General features: G+C 41.1%; 1 protein-coding gene across 3 annotated transcripts in view; it reads left to right on the top strand.

Moving 5' to 3' along the window:
- The first annotated feature begins 998 nt into the window (after positions 1–998).
- KLHL7 (kelch like family member 7) overlaps positions 999–17907 on the top strand; it is a 69978-nt gene continuing 53069 nt past the window's right edge. The window contains exons 1-2 of one of the 3 annotated variants that reach the window (XM_007981892.3): positions 1256–1360; positions 12774–12904. In XM_007981892.3, the coding sequence (XP_007980083.1) occupies positions 12851–12904 (54 nt within the window). In that variant the 5' untranslated portion in view covers positions 1256–1360; positions 12774–12850. Of the gene's footprint in view, positions 1361–12773; positions 12905–17907 lie in introns of all 3 variants that reach the window. The other 2 variants (XM_007981894.3, XM_007981891.3) reach the window with 2 other exon arrangements.

Here is a 17907-nt window from a genome sequence, read left to right as displayed (position 1 = left end):
CACCACCACCAACACCAACAACAAAATTTTAAAATTAAAAATTAGCCCAGAGTTGTGTTGCACACCTGTAATCCCAGCTACTTGGGAGGCAGAGATGGGAGGATTGCTTGAGCCCAGGAGTTCTGAGGCTTCAAGCCACTGCATTACACCCCCAGCCTGGGCGACAGGGCAGAGACCCTGCCTCAAAAAAAAAAAAAAAAAAGCCTCAATAGTGTAAATTATTTTACATAAAATAGGTCTCTATACAGTCCTATATAGACCGAGGAGGAAAACCAATGAAATATAAAGTTTTCATAATATTCATGTACAATTTCAAATAATCCTGTATATTACTATACACTAGAAAGAATATGGTTACAAAACGCATTTCCATGAGGGCTGTGATTGAGTTCCGTGTTACTGTAAAAACACTTAGATGCGCCTAACTGAAGATTTCTAGAACTGCCTGTCAACTGATTTCAGTTGTGAACACATAGTAAGCCAGCCTAGTTAGGCAGACACTCACTGCACGCCAAGGAGACAGCAACGTGAATGTGTGCTGTTGCTTTATGAATCCCATGAAAATAAATCTTGTACTCCGTGTAACAAGACTTTAACGTGCAGTAACATCCTTTCATCATTTAATATCTACTGAGCGCCTACCATACACCAGGCTCAGATATTGCACTGAACACCGACCCTGTTCCTATGAAGCCTTACACTGATGGGAGACACCTTTGCAGGTTCCACCGCCCAATTATCAAAAAACAAAAAGATAATCACGTAACCGAAACCTGGAAATCTGCCTTGGGCACACAGAAGGGCAGGCGCGACCTCGGACCAGCTCCGAGGCAAAATTCACTTAGCGCGGGACAGCGACAATGCATCCGGCCGCACCTGTGCCTGCAGTCGCATTGCTCGGAGCGGCGCGCCACTGTGACGTTCGAGGCCCCGCCCCTGATCCCTTCAAAGGGCCCCCGCCTCCTTGCGCGAAGTGCGCAGGCTCCTCGGCCGGACTTGGGTTCTGCCCGGGGACGCAGCCCAGCTGGCAGCGTCGCTCCCTGAGCGCTCCTAAGCGGGCCGCCCGGCCTTGTCTTTCGGCAGTGGCCGAGCCACCGCCGCCTGTCGCGCGTTCCAGAGCTGGGTGCTGCAGCCACAGTCCCGATCGCCGTGTTTGGTCGATAGAATCCCCAGTGTGCCCAGAGAGTGCGACCCCTCACCCGGCCCGGCGAGCCCCGGGCGTGAACCGAGCTGAGGGAGGATGGCAGCCTCCGGGGTGGAGAAGAGCAGCAAAAAGAAGACAGAGAAGAAACTTGCTGCTCGGGAAGAAGCTAAATTGTTGGCGGGTTTCATGGGCGTCATGAATAACATGCGGAAACAGGTACCGCCTCTGTGGGAGTGACGGACGACGGTGGGAGGTGGTCCGGGGCTCGGGTCCCTGGCTCCCGGCGTCGAACCCCGCGCCCTGTGGATCGCGCCTCTCTTCCTCGGTCCTCGCCCCTTCTTCCATTTTCGCAGGCGAGTCTGCAGTCGGTAGAGGGGCGCGTAAAACAATTCTCGAGCAAAAGTGCTTCTAGTCTGCGGAGGATGTAGCTCCCAAGTCAGACTCCTGGGGGACTCCTCGGGCTGGCTTTCGCCGTCGGGTATCGGTTGTGTAACAGCTCTGCCCTAGTTATCTCTTTGTGAGGCGAGGATTCTTCCACCGGCGAGCCGTTTTAAAGTGTCGTGAGATCTTGTGTGAAGAAACCCATTGGCATAGCCCAAACCGAAGCCCCCAAAGGGAGGAGAGTTGCTGGCCTGAAATCAGCTGCTCTTAAATAAGGATCCCCGCCCCCTCCAGTGTTTCCCCGGTGGAGCTAGTTGAAAACGAGTCCTCCTGTACGTGTTAATTTAGAGCAGAAGCAGCCATCGATAAATACCATGCCATCTTCTAAGGGCACTGTGCGCCCCTGTTATTAAGAGGAGCTCTTTGTTCTGTCTTTGGTGTGTGGTGCATTCATGAAAGTCTGCAGCACATCGGCGAAAGGTGGGTTATGAAAAGAACGGATTTTAACGCTGGCGAAGGTGAACCAAAGAGGCTTTATTATTATTATTTTTTAATTCCATAACATCTATACCGATAAGCATAGAAAGTCACTTTTTCCTTTCTGTAAGCTTTATTTATAGATAATACACATCTAAGGAGATTTGTGGTAATGTTTGGGTTTTGTTGACTGGGATCCTATTTCAAGAGGACAAAGCAGGATGTGAATTGCATGTAACTACAAAACCTAGTTTGCTTTGTCTAGTGGTTCTGGGAATATGGGCACAGTAGAGGAATTTAAGATTTTTATGAAGATATTAACTTCTGGTTTCTATAAGCAAACGCTGACTGCAGGGATCTTGTCTTTGTTCACCAGCTCCTGCTACAGTGCACCAGTGCAGTCTACTGGAATGCTTTTAAATCTTTCCTGGCCTTTGTGCTGAAGTACTGTGAATGTCTGAATTCGTTAATTCGTGCGACTTACTTCCATGTATCTATTTTCAAATTCATGTTCCTTTCATGTAAACCTTTTTGTATCTACAATACCACAGACTTCAAATTGCTGGTGCATTTAGCTATTGCCTGCCTGTAATGGTAGTTGAACATAGTTTACCAGTGCTTAAACTTGCTGAAGACTCATTAGGTTCCCTCCCACTCCCTCAAATATGTTTTCATTCGTGGATCATAGCATCGTAAAGCATTGCCTCAATCCCTAAATAGATAGGGTGCAACTGGGTTGCAGTAGCAAATATTTACTTGAGGAGGAGAGGATTATCTGAGACTGTCCATTTAGCTCTTTGGATTTAAAAATTGACTCACGTTTCCTAGCTTTGGAGTATATTAACATCACTTATTTACTGTTACAATAGAAATACAGTTACTGAAAAATCAGGGTTCTGTTACTGAGTAGGAAGGAAAAAATGGTTACTTGGTGAACAACCAGGGATCCCCTCCACAATGCTTAACTGACCTTAATCTGCCAGGTTCTCCTTTTGTCAGTGGTTTGGCATGTGATTCAAACAGTTCTCCGATAGCACTTTTATCAACTTCATGGAATCATGCATCTTTTGCAAGATGTGCAGTTTCACTTTGCAATTGATTTACATTATGGTTATATTGTATTGTCCTGTTTAACATCATAACACAGGAAATAATTCACCAAGAATGACTGACAAGGGCAGTTGATGGGAATTGGCAGAAACAGTAGCTGGCCTGAGCCAGAGGAGGAATGTTTGAGCGAGGACCAACTTTATAAGTGCTCTTGTTCTTCAGTAAATATTTTTGTGTTATGACTAGTTTTGCATCCCTTTACAATCTCATTGATTTAAGGATCAGGATAATGAGTGCTTAGATGACGAGGACCCCTCTGTAAACATCCGGAAACATTCCTTCAAAAATTTCAGAACATTGTGAGATTAACATACCTCAGTTCCAATCCCTGCTCTCTCATTATTTCATTTTGTTATTTTAGATAACATGATTTAGGTCATTCCATCTCTCTATAGCATAGTGGCCAATTCTATATATCGAGGCAAAAGGGGCTTCTGCAGAGCCAGCAGCCTCGGCTTCTTCTAAAGCCTTTTCCTACATTGTTTTTGTCATTTCTAGCCTTTTGTTTCTAAGTAAACTCTCCAGTGAAGTATGGGATACATAAAAGAGGGCACAAATCATAAATGTACAACTCAATTATTACAAAGTGCACATCCCACCAACAAGACTAGAACATGACCTGTACTCCAGAGGTACCCCTTATGCCCTTTTCAGCCACTAACCACAGTAGTAACAACTATTCTAACTTCTGTAACCATAGAAGTTAGAGCAGAAGCAGCCATTGATAAATGCCATGCCACCTTCTAAGGGCACTGTGCGCCCCTGTTATTAAGAGGAGCTCTTTGTTCTGTCTTTGGTGTGTGGTGCATTCATGAAAGTCTGCAGCACATTGACAAAAGGTGGGGTTTTCCTGTTTTTGAACTTATATAAATGTAATCATATGGCATAAACTCTTGTGTTTTGATTTCTTAAAGCCAACATTGTTTGTGAGATTATTCTGTGCTTTGTGTAGCACTACTTCATCCTTGTGGTATATAGTATCCCGTTGAATGAATATAGCACAATTTATCCATTCTATCATTATGGACATTTGGGTTATTTCTAGTTTGGGACTGTTAAGACTAGTACTACTTTGAACATTTTTGTACACTTTGTACATACCTTTTGGTATGCATATGTATATATTAATATTTGTGTTGGGAAATACCAAACAAGAATTTTTGAGTCATAAGCTATATCACCTTCAGCTTTAAAAGATATTGTCACGTACTTTTCCAAAGTGATTGTACCATGTTATGCTTCTGCCAGTTGTGTGAGAGAGGCTTTTGCTCCGCATCCTTGCCATCACTTAATGTTGTCAGTCTTATCACTTTAGCAATTCTAACTGGGTGGCATCTTATTTAATTGGATTGAGTACTTTTTCATGTATTTCTTTAACTTTTTGCTTAGATTAATGTTATTACCTGATATGTAAAATAGAAGCTTTACAAGGCAGGTCTGGGTCACAATCACTATTGCACATGCACATTGCTGTTGCCATACTCTTCTTTTGTGTTAATGAAGTCCAGGAGTCTCTTAACATTGGAGGAAGATGTTTTAAGACCTTCCTGAGTACCAACATAGTTTGTAGTTTCTCCACATTAAATGAATTAAAGCATAATTGGAACTTGAAAGCTTATGTTAAAGTCCTTATTGAGAGTTATGTGAGAGAACTACAAAGCTGATTTGACAATTAGGTACTGGGCAGTTAACTGGGCTCACCTGCTGGCTAAAATGACTTTGCTTCTGTATTCTTATCTGTCTGACTGTAAATTACTACTTGTCATTATCTTTAGGTCCTCTTGTGAATAATCTAAACCTTTAGTGTTAAACCCTTGATAATAATAAGACTTCTTGAGCCCTTATAACTCTTTTCCAGCCACTTTGCAGAATGTTTTACATGCTTTGTCTCATTTAATTCTCTTAACTTTCATTGACAACTCCAGTCATCCAGACCTTTCTATTCTTTTTCCTGTACTTTACTGTTTTCTGTTTTTTTCTGTCTGTCCAGCTTAGAAGCTATTGTCACTCCACTGTCTCTCCAGTGCCCCAGCTTTCTTGACCCTCTGTCCCTTTTTCATGTCCATCTGGCAAACTTCAGTATTGATGACTGATTACCTTCTTCATGCACGGCTCCAAGCACAGCTGGAAAATATCTCATTATTGGGCAACTTCTGCCAAGTAAGTGCTTGGCCACTAATTTCCACTAGACTATCAGTGCCGGTGAGCAATCTTTTTGTTTTACTATTTTCCTCCAATCTGAGTCTTTTCTATAGATCCTCACTTTCAGCAGATCACCCTCTTTTGACATCATAGATAAATAGAAGTCATTAGTCTAGAACTATCTACCTTTTCACTTTCTACCACCAGATCTATAAACCTATTTTGACACTTTCCCTTTTCTCTTCTTATCCTGCTACAATGGAGATGCTGCTTCTTTTTCTAAGGCCAGTACTTCTACCTAGGCTTTGGCTTCCTGGATGCTGGGTTTCTCAGAAGTATTATACTGTTGGTTATTCCATCTTTGTTGAGCATCTTTAACTTTTCTTCTTTGCTGGATTCTTGCTATTGGCACTTAAGCTTGCTTTAACCTCTCCAACTTTTGAACCAACCAACCAGCAAACCCATTCTTAATGGGTTTAATCAATGTACCCCTGTAAATACTTCTTTCCCCCCATTAAAATGAGAAGTTGAGTAAATTCACTACGTTTTCTTAGTCACTATTTATTTATTCCTCTAGTTCAATTTGGCTTGCAAGCTCATTCATTGAAATGAATACTTATTGACAACGCACTGTATGCTAGACATTTTGCAAGATTCTGGGGTTGCAATGATAAGCAAACCCTGACAGTCCCAATCCTCATGTGGTTTATAGTCTAGTAGAAAAGCCAGATATTAGTCAAGTAATCACACAAATAAATGTAATATTGCAACAGTGATAGGTATTACACAAGAGAATAACATGGTACAATGAGGGCATATGGGTGGGTAATTTGACCATCAGGAAGTTTTCTCTAAGGAAGTGGTCATTGAGAGCTGAAATAGGAGTAGGTGTTAACTAGGTAAAGAGAAAAGGGAAGAGTGACTCAAGTAGAGGGAACAACATATTCAGAGGCTCTGAGTTGGAGACCTACTTTATTATAGAATGGCAAGTTTGAGACTGATTAAAGGTCAGTGTAATTGGAGCATAGAACATAAGGAGGACAATGGTTCTAGATGAAACTGGTGAAGTAGCTAGGGACCTGCCCATGCATAGCTTCATAAGTCAAGTTAGGCGATTTGCCCTTATTCTAAAATCTGTGTGTGCATGTTTGTGTGCATATGCGTGCATGTTTGTAGAGGTGGGGTGTTTTCCTCTTTTAAAAAGATGACTTGGCCTGGCACAATGGCTCACACCTGTAATCCCAGCACTTTGGGAGGCTGAGGTCAGGAGTTTGAGACCAGTCTGGCAAACATGGTAAAACCCCATCTCTACTAAAACTTCAAAAAATTAGCCACGCATAGTGTCACGTGCCTGTAGTCCAAGCTACTCACAAGACTGAGGCAGGAGAATTGCTTGAACCCGGAAGGCAGAGGTTGCAGTGAGCCAAGATTGCGTCATTGCATTCCAGCCTGGAGACAGAGTGAGACTCTATCAAAAAAAAAAAAAAAAAAAAAAAAGACTTACTGCTTTATGGTAAATGAATTAAAGAGTTTTCCGAGTGGTTGTTGGCAGACCAAATAGGAAGCTGTAGTAGTCCAGTGAGACATGATGGTCCTTTGGACTGAGGTGATGACAGTGGCAGCCACAAGCAACATTAATGAAGAAAAGGTGATAGATTAAAAAGATAATAAAATCAACAGGACTTGGTGATGATAACTACCATATGTAGTTGTGATAACTAAATTAGGTAACTAAATTAGGTAACCAAATTAAGATAACTTAAAATACGACCTGATAACAAGTAACATCTCAATAAGTGTTAGCTATTTGTGTTGTGATGCTGGTACCTGATTGGATGTTGAGGGATTCAGCATAAGGTGTCACTTATGATCTCTAGGGTTCTGGAATGCATAACTAAATGGATGATGACACTATTCACTGAGAAAGGAGGTATTGGAAAAGGAGCAAGGCATTGGGGAAAGGATTATAATTTGTGTTTTAGATGTGTTTAGTTTGTGATATCATTGGGACACAAGTATATATAACAGGTTGACGGGTCTAGAAAGTTGTGGGTTAGATGTATACATTTGTGAATTATCTGCATGTAGAAGATAACTTCTTCATTGAAGCTGTGAAGAGTCAAGAGTCCAGAATAAAGGATAGGAAATGGGCCTATGGAGGAGATAACAAAGGAGTCACCAGAAGAATAGGAGAAAAATGGAGAGTTTTGAAAATTGGGAAGAAATTGTTTCTGCTTCCCAGGAGGAGGATCACAGAAAGTCAGAATGGCCAAATGGTCTAAAGCACTGTGTTCAGAGGAGGACTGCAATTTTTGAAGCTGATAAAAGATCAGAATAAGATTAAAACTAAAAATACTTGTAGGACATAGCAACACAGAGTGGTTTGTTGACTGTAGTAAGACTTATTTTGATGGGGAGACAAATGGGAGTCCGATTAATGTAAGCTGAAGTGAGTAGAATATGAGGAAATTCAGGCAGCTGTTTTGAGAAATTTGGCCTTGAAGGGAGAGGGAGTCAAACGAAGGTTGCTGGGTTTTATTTGTTTAAATGGGAAAGATATAGATGTCTTTAAAAACTAGTGAGAAAAAGAGATGTAGAGGTTGAATGTATATGAGACAGAGTGGATAATTAATAGATAATTCCTGAGATGAGATCCAAAGCAAATGTGGTTAATCTTAGACAGGGGTGGGGGGCAGTTCCTCTTCCATAAAAGTGGGGAGGAGGAGGGGATTGATAGTAGGTATGTTTGAAATCAGAAAAATGAAGGAGTTTCTATCAAGTGACTTCTCTTTTCTATTAAAAAAAAAAGAAAGAAAGAAAAAGATCATCTGCTAAAATGAAGGAGGAAGAAGGCAAAGCTGGAGGTTGAGGAAAGTGGTCTTTGCAAAGAATAGAAATGGTATTATGGCTGTCAGTATTTTTGAAGATTTTTTTGAGGTTGTCATGAACTTATGTTGAATATTAAGCTAGCCTTCAAAGCCCTATCTTTTGTTCTTTTTACCTGATGAGGAGGTAAAAATTAGGAGGCTAATATAGACAGGTCACAGTCTTAACTTTCAATCCTATGGAAACATTTTTCTATCACTTGGTTGAATCACTTTTCTTTTGGGCCTCCAAATCTCTAAACTAACAGAACCCACTAGCAGAAAGACTAATTGCTGAGATTAGAAGCAAAATATTTGTAAGTGAATCATTAAGTGTAATATTGAAGGGAGCCGGGCCAGGCACGGTGGCTCATGCTTGTAATCCCAGCACTTTGGGAGGCTGGGGTGGGCAGATCATTTGAGGCCAGGAGCTTGCGACCAGCCTGGCCAACATGGTGAAACCCCCGTCTCTACTAAAAGTACAAAACTTAGCTGGATGACACATTCCTGTAATCCCAGCTACTCAAGAGGTTGAGGCAGGAGAATCGCTTGAACCCAGGAGGCGGAAGTTGCCATGAGCCAAGATCATGCCATTGCACTCCAGCCTGGGTAACAAGAGCGAAACTCTGTCTCAAAAAAAAAAAAAAAAAAAAAAAAAACACCCAAATATTGAAGGGAGCCTCTTCCATTTTTTGGTTGCCAGGCTGTTAATTCTTGCTACAGAGAGACCATTCTGTCTATATAAATTATATTAGATTAGCTTATTTGAGAATGCTGCTACATAAAAAAGAAGCTCAAAAAGCACGAATGTAAGAAGCTGAAAGGAAATGAGGCATCTTGAGCTCGTATCTATCTCACTTCCTCACTTTGTCAAACGAGAGAGGAGTAGCTAATCTAATTAAGTTAGAACTGAAGACACTGCTGTTTTATTAATGGTAAAGTTACTCTGTTGAGAGCTACCTTGTTGTATTTAAGGACTCCATCTGCTGAGTAGGACAGGTAAGGTATGTGTTATGATGGACTCCATAAGCTGCGTTTGGGCCAAGCCATCTCTCTCATTTTTCCCATGTAGGACATATGACTGTGCAGATTCCAAAATTTAGATTATTGGGATATGTAGGGGCAATTTAAAGGTTGGCTTATCAAGCAAAGCTTCATTTTCCAACTTTGTTTTATGAGAGAAGCACTGCATATGGGAGATTAACAAGTACTTGCCCCTCAGTCAAAAGTGCATCTTGTTATGTCTTATTTGGTTATTGATCCTTCCTTATATAAACAACCTGAGTTGAGAATCTCAGTGGGCTGAATGATAGAATTCAGGCACCAAAGCCCCGCCGCAAACCTCCAGCACAAAGTAGCTGGACCAAGTAGCTGTAAGTTATTTTTTCCAAGTTTGCCTTGTCTTTTGGGCTATTTTCTTACTACCTCAGGGAATGCTTTATCTTCAGTGCTTATGTGGCTATTTTCCTCTACCAATAACTGTTCTTTTTTGTATCCTCTGAACACCAGCTTAAGAGGTTTTTAAAATTTTTACCCAACAATGCTTTGAAATGGGTGGATAACTATTAACACCAGGCCTTGAAATACTACAGGCTGGCAGTTATTCACCTCTATTTCCCATCTCAAATTTTTCTAAGCCGAGGTGTCATTCATAGCTCTCTAGATGTTCTGTGGTGAACCAAATGACAGCCTAAAGCACTCTGTATGATTCTGTATTAGCAACACAAAATCTCCCAAATCTGACTGTTATGAGCCCTCTCATGATTAAATTCCAACATCTATGTTCTTCCTCTGAATTAAAATGAAAGGCAGTTGAATTCCAAATATGTGCTCACCCTGGTTTCTTATACTGTTCAGTTTAGTCAGCCAGAAAGCATTTGCTTGAGTGTTTGGGTACAGTCAGGGTAGCTTCTTCAGCAGCTGCAATGTGGGCTGGCTTCCATTGGAATGGATTTAGTTAGCTTAGCACCTCCAAAGCTGACTTTCTCCAATTTCGAGGTAGTTGATACCACACTTTTCCAGTATGTCAGAACGTCCCTAGGATTGATACAAGAAGATCTCTCATCTCTATACCAAACAGCCCAGATGTTGACATATTATTTATACAATCCTATCCCACATTATTTTTCACAGCCAAAAACAGAGTATAAACTTTGGTTTCTGGGGAACAGAGGGTTTTCAAATAAAACATAACAATCTTGGCTTTTGGCTTGCCAGTCTGAATCAGCTTTCTATAATCTACAGACTCTAGGCTAAACTCAGTTGGGAGGAATCTTCCATGCTTATAGGGGCACTGTTTACCATCTATAGAAGAGATTTCTTCCATATATATTGATGCTTCTGTGGCATAGGACTCATTCTTTTTTTTTTTTTTTTTTTTTTTGAGATGGAATCTTGTTCTGTAGCCCAGGCTGGAGTGCAGTGGCGTGATCTCAGCTCACTGCAACCTCTGCCTCCTGGATTCAAGCAATTCTCCTGCCTCAGCCCCCCCGAGTAGCTGGGACTACAGGTGCCTGCCACCACACTGGCTAATTTTTTGTATTTTTAGTAGAGACAGGGTTTCACCATGTTAGCCAGGATGGCCTTGATCTCCTGACCTCGTGATCTGCCCTCCTCAGCCTCCCAAAGTGCTGGGATTACCAGCATGAGCCACCACGCATGGCCAGGACTCATTCTTTGTCTTGGACAATTGTTAGAAATTTGCCAGGGTAATAATACTCAGCTATCAGGTATCATAGAGTTTCCCTTCTTTCCCTATTGTCCATCCTGCACATTTAAAGCTTAATTTTGACATCTTTTTTGAACCCTGTGTTCCTGGCAACCTGATGCTGAAATGATTGAGTTCTATCTAATGACAAAGCTTCTCTCATTTTTGAGAGAAGAGTGATTCACATTTGTAGCCAGCAGTTCTGCAGAACAGTTTGTGGCCTTGCATTCCTTAAAATTCTGAGCTTCCTGATTGTTCTGCACCTTTGTGTGCCCATTAAGATCCTGTCATGCTGTGAAATTCCTTATATCTATGAATCCTGTCTCTTGGAGGGGTTTGTCCTCCTTTCCTCTCCATTTGTCTCAGCTGGAGAATGGCCTTTAACATTCCTTTAAGACCTGTGGTCCCACAGGGACCAATATGGCCCTTACAGCATGCTCCTAAAAACTTTGCTTTTCCTCAGTATTTGAATTTTCTAGGCCTTGCAAACTCAGCAGCAGTGCAGATATGTTCCTTTCTGTTACCTATTGGTGTCAAAATGGGCTATGTCTCTAGCGTTGCGTTTTCCTCTATGGTACATCTGTTCTTTCAGGCAGCATCAGCTGACTTGTTAACCTGCTTAAGTTGGATCTTTTCCTTTCTACATCAGGTAGCTGACCCTTTTAGATTAGAATACCTTTCTTTTTCTTTTCCTTATGATTTTGGTGTTTGTTTTGCTTACATACTTATTCCTCTAATGCATTTCCTACAGAGCTTCCCCTAGTGGAAAATAAGAGAGCACATGTATTCAGAATTAGTTCAGTTACTGCCAGCCTTCACTAATCTCAGAAAGGTAATTCTAATTGTGGGGATGTCCAGCATATAACTTAGAGCCGGACTACTTTTGGGTTATTTGACTTACTTTAATGAGATCTAGTACTCTCCCTTAGAGTCTTAGTTCCACAAACTTCTCAGTTCCACTATATACCATGTGCCATATAGCAAATACCACACCTGTCTTCCCAGCAATATCAACTTGAAAATTACTTAATAATGCAAGAAATACTCTTGCTGATCTTCCTCCTTTTCAAATCTATCTGAACTTAATTGTAATGGCCTATTATAGTTGTCCTATTCTTTAAGAGAAATCCTCTAATTTTCTCTTAATATCTTTAGCATTAAGAGCAATCATAAAATATTCCTAGATCCAGGCTTTTTTTTTTTTTTTTTTTTTTTGAGATCAAGTCTCGCTCTGTCACCCAGGCTGGAATGCAGTGGCATGATCTCAGTTCACTGCAACCTCTGCCTCCCGGGTTCAAGTGATTCTCCTGCCTCAGCCTCCCGAGTAGCTGCTATTACAGATGCGCGCTACCAAGCCTGGCTAATTTTTGTATTTTTAGTAGTGTCAGGGTTTTGCTGTGTTGGCCAGGCTGGTCTTGAACTCCTGACCTCAGGTGATCCACATGCCTTGGCTCCCAAAGTGCTGATCCAGGCCTTTCTGAGAGAACCGTTTTAATCTACTCCTGAATTCTTACTTCTCTTCTTCTATTCCTGTTTGGTCCATAACACCTTCCTTGAATAAATAACAACAAAAATAGCTTTTTTTTTTTTTCTTAGTCCCATCTCTTAAAGGGCAATTATGCCAAAGTCTCCTTTCCTTTGCAAAGCTGTTCAGCCTGACCTGGTATATGTTTCCCTTGAGGAAGGCAGTCCCTCTTTTCCTTCTGCTTAGTCTAGGTATCTTCCTTTGTTTTTCCTTCGCTATCCCACTTGCCTTATTCTAATGTGTGTGTTTAAGTTCAGTCCTGTTTTTCGTTGCTTTTCTGACAAATGTGATTTCTAGAGAAGTCTTTTTAATGTTTCTTAGCCTTTGCATTTACTATTGCTTTATTGAGGCTTTTCTAGTAACTAATCCAAGAAAATTATTTACCCCATCTAATAAGGGCTTCATTTCCCTTTATATTTTCAGTGACTTAAATCTACCACCCAGCTATAGTTGAATCTACAATCTGCTCAGGGGTTTATACTCAATGCCAATTTGATATCATGCTGGGAGGGACTGATTGCAGAACCTTCTTGACAAGCCACATAAATCTAAAGGTTAGTCATTCCTCAGTCTCCTCCTTGGGATATAACAAAGAATAGAATGTGGGGCAGTTGACTGCATGCCTCTTACTAATGACAGCACATGTGATTAAAAGCTAATCTTCATACAGTGCTTTAGCGCTTACATGGACCCAGCTGCCTTTTGTAATCCCGTGTGGTAAACTTGATAGAGAGCAAAAGGTCATGATACCAACAGATGCCTAAAATGTCTGCCTCTTCTGAGGTCAACCTTTCCTAGAACCAAAGGATTCTTCCTGTAAAAGCCCCCAAATCTTGCAGGCACTAAAGCAGCACCAAAGTTTCTTTCTCTATGATGTGTTGAGTATCTATGCATACATATTTGAGGACCCGTCACTACTAGTTCTAACTATAGGACATTGGCCTAAGCATTAAATTGGGCTTTCTGTACTTTCTTTCCTAAACTAAACTTACCTACCCAGTCTGAGGCAGAGCAACTGATGAGCAGGAACAGTCCTCTCTTGCCAGAGGGGCAAGCCTGCCCCAATGATTGATGTCCCACTTTTGGGGCAGACCTAGGAAAGAAGAATGAGCCACAATGCCTGGCTCTGTGTTGTCAGTGACCTCTGCTACACTCTTGTTCATCCTGTATTCACTCTTCCACATGTGATGGATGGAGACTGAAACTTCCTTCTCAGTACTTACCTTCCCAGGGGAAGAGGGAGTATATTATGAGTGAGGAGTCTAATGGTTCCCTAAATGATTAAGTTATCTCAATATCAATTTTGATTATCTGATCTCTTACCACATTATTTAATAGACTTTTTTTTTTAAGAGCAGTTTTAACTTCATAGAAAATTTGAGCCAGGTGAGGTAGCTCGTACCTGTAATCACTATACTTTGAGAGGCCAAGGTAGTGAGATCGCTTTAATCTGGGAGTTGGAAACCAGCCTGGGCAACACAGTGAGACCTCGTCTCTACAAAAGATAAAAAATTAGCCAGGCATGGTGGCACATGCCTGTGGTCCCAGCTACTTGGGAGGAGGGGTGGGAGGATCACTTGAGCCCAGGAGTTCGAGGCTGCAGTAAGCCGAGATTGCATCGCTGCACTCCAGCTTGGATGATAGAGCAAGACCCTGTCACAAAAAAGAAAAAGAAAAATTGAGCAGAAAGTGCAGTATTTACATTTATTCCCTCACCACCTCCTCTACACACAGTTACCCTTATCATTAACATATTGCATTCATGTGGTATGTTTGTTACAATTGATGAGTCAATATTGTTACTTTTTTTTTTTTTTTGAGACAGAATCTCACTCTGTTGTCTAGGCTGGAATGTAGTGGCAAGATCTCTGCTCACTGCAACCTCTGCCTCCTGGTTTCAAGTGATTCTCATGCCTCAGCCTCCTGAGTAGCTGGGATTGAGGCGGGCACCACCATGTCCAGCTAGTTTTTGTATTTTTAGTAGAGACAGGGTTTCGCCATGTTGGCCAGGCTGGTCTCGAACTCCTGGCCTCAAGTGATCCATCCGTCTCGGCCTCCCAAAGTGCTGGGATTACAGGGGTGAGCCACTGTGCCCAACCCCCAATGTTGTTACATATTATTAACATTCATAGTTTACATTAGGGTTCACTCTGTGTTGTACATGTTACAGGTTTTGACAAACGTATAATGACACATATCCATCATTACAAGATCCTACAGAATAGTTTCACTGCCCTAAACATGTCCTGTTCTCCACCTTCCCACTACATTTTTGAAATGGTATCTTTATCATATATCAAATTGCCACTTAATGAAGATCCCTCACATTTTTTTTGTTTCTCAATATTTAATTATTTTGTTGCTTCTATGCCTTGGGATTTTTTTCTCATTTGTGTTTCTTTACGGCTTATTTCTCATACAAGATAGTTAATTGCATTTCCATATTTATCTTATTTGTGTCTGGCCATTTTACTGACTTTTCTTGTTATTTCTGTAAGTGTAAATTGATTTATCTTTATCTTCTTACTAATTTGGCTAAGATTTCCAGAGCAAGGTTGAATAATAGTAATGACAAGGATTTGTGTACATAGTTTGTTTTATTTTATTATTATTTTATTTATTTTATTTTATTTTTGACTGAGTCTCACTCTCTCACCCAGGCTGGAGTGCCATGGCACAATCTCAGCTCATGGAAGCCTTTCGCCCCTGGGCTCAAGCGATCCTCCCACCTCTGCCTCCCAAGTAGCTGGGACCACAAATGCGTGCCACCACACCTGGCTACGTTTTTGTATTTTTGGTAGAGATGGGTTTTACCATGTTGCCCAGGCTGACCTTGAACTCCTGAGGTCAAGCCATCTTCCCACCTCAGCCTCTCAAAGTGTTTGGGATTACAGGCATGAGTCACCACACCCAGCCCCATATACCTTGTTTCAAGATTGAAATGAGAACATGTCTGATGTTTCACCGTTACATGTGATGTCTGCTGTTGATTTATTATTATTTTATTAGAGACAGGGTCTTGCTCTGTCACCCAGGCTGGAGTGCAGTGGCATGATCATGCTCAGTGCAACCTCAAACTACTGGGCTCAAGTGATCCTCCCATTTCAACCTCCCAAGTAGCTGGGACTACAGACATGTGCCACCATACCTGGCTAATTTTTTATTTTTAGTAGAGTCAGGGTCTCACTATGTTGCCTAGGCTGGCCTTGAGCTCCTGGCTTCAAGCAATTCTGCCTTAGCCTACCAAAGTGCTGGGATTACAGGTGTAACCCACTGCTCCCAGCCTGAATCTATTACTGTTAACTATAGTCATCCAACAGTGATATAAATACTAAAACTTTTTCCTCCCATCTAACTGTAATTTTATGTCCTTTAACAAACCTCTCTATCCCTCCTTTCCCCCACCGCCTTCCCTCTACCCTTTCCAGCCTCTAGTATCTTCTTTTCTGCTTTTTACTTGGATAAGATCAACCTTTTTAGCTTACACATATGAGTGAGAACATGTAGCATTTAACTTTCTGTTCCTAGTTTATTTCAACTAACATAATGTCTTCCATTTCCATCCACATTGCCATGAAAGACAGGATTTCATTCTTTGCTATGGCTGAATAGTATTCCATGGTGCATATATGCCACATTTTCTTTATCAATTCATCTATCATTGGACACCTAGGTTGAGTCTATATCTTGGCTGTTGTGCATAGTGCTGCAGTAAACATGGGGGTGCAGATGTCTCTTTGTTATAATATCACTGGAGTACAGTGATGCAATCACAACTCACTGCAACCTCCACCTCTGGGGCTCAAGTGATCCTCTTACCTCAGCACCACCCCCACCCCCAGTCACTGGGACTATAGGCACACACCACTATGCCTGGCTAATTTTTGTTGTTTTTTTTTTTTTTAAGAGAGATAGAGTTTCATCATGTTGCCCAGGCTGGTCTCGAATTCCTAGGCTCAAGCAATCCACCTGCCTTGGCCTCCCAAAATGCTAGGATTGCAGGTGTGAGCAACCGCACCCAGCTCCCATTTCTTGTCTGTGGATATACCTTTCTTTTGCTTATTGATAACAGGAGGGGCCTTTCACTATAGGTCAGTCCCATCTCTTTTTTTTTTTTTTTTTTTGAGACAGAGTCTCACTCTGTCACCCAGGCTGGAGTGCAGTGGCTTGATCTCTGCTCACTGCAAGCTCCACCTCCTGGGTTCACGCCATTCTCCTACCTCAGTCTCCTGAGTAGCTGGGACTACAGGCGCCCACCACCATGCCCGGCTAATTTTTTGTATTTTTAGTAGAGGCGGGATTTCACTGTGTTAGCCAGGATGGTCTCGATCTCCTGACCTTGTGATCCACCTGCCTCAGCCTCCCAAGGTGCTGGGATTACAGGCATGAGCCACTGCGCCCAGCAATCCCATCTCTTATTGGAAATTATCAGTCTGTTGTACAGGCAAATAAATGTACCACTTGGATACAAAAGACTCTTCTGACTTATTCTCCCCACCCCTCAAACCATTAATATCCAGCTGGCCATTAATCTTAGACTAAAACTCAGTTGCTCTACAAAGTTCTACATTTCTTCAGCCTCCTTCAGTGCCTAGAAAGTCATTCTACTTTTAAACTCTGTTGTTGAGTATGCCTTGGAGATGTTTTTGCTGTATTTTGGTTTAACCCTATGTTTCACAGAAGTTCCATCACTAGCCATAGATTTCTCTCCGATGATCTGATGTAATCTGATTTGCTTGATGCTTTATCATCTTTAGTCTTCACTCCCCACCCCTTTCTCCCTCTCCTTCTCTCCCTCCCTCGACCTCCAAGGCAAATTGATCACTTGTTTTTTGGTGGTAACCAAATAGTTAACTTGGTTCTGCTACTTGGTATTTTTTGGTGTAGTATATAGCAAAATCACCTAAGAGATCTGCCTCTGTATCCCCTCCGCAAATGAAAAGAAATAAAATTTAAAACTTCAAGACACTATGAGAATAAAAATAGCTTTAGCTATTAACCTGTATATAAGTTTTTAGCAATAGTCAGTAGTAGGCCTTATTTGAAAATCTTCAAATAAGTGGTAAAAGTGAAATTTTGTTCATTTCCTAGCCTGCTATTTGAGGCTTATTTTCTCTCTCATTATAAACATCATTATTTTTTATTTTGATTTATCTTCACAAAATAATACAGTAAGAAATAACAGGGATTTATCTATCAGAAACTATATTAACAGTTTTAGTAAAATACTTAAAATTTGCAAAATGCAAATCCTCTGAGCTATGAAGCCAATCTTAGATTTGTAAGCGATATTTTTTTTTACTCTGAATATGTTATTTGCCTCATATTCCCAGTGCCTAGGACAGTGTTTAACACATTGTATGCACCAAGTTTTCTGTAAGCCTAACCTCTATATTTTATCTTTAACTTCGTTAAGAAATTAAGATTGGATTTGGCAAAAAGGACATTTATTTTTCTTGATATTCATTTATAAGTGTTTGAGTAAGCCTTAATTTTTTTTCTTTATTATTCCATTTTCCCCACATTTTAATTAAGTATTTACTCAGAGCTGCCTTCT

This window comes from Chlorocebus sabaeus, chromosome 21 (genome assembly GCF_047675955.1).
Source record: "Chlorocebus sabaeus isolate Y175 chromosome 21, mChlSab1.0.hap1, whole genome shotgun sequence".
In the NCBI taxonomy this organism is placed as follows: Eukaryota; Metazoa; Chordata; class Mammalia; order Primates; family Cercopithecidae; genus Chlorocebus; species Chlorocebus sabaeus.
This window is presented reverse-complemented; position numbering and strand designations above follow the sequence as displayed.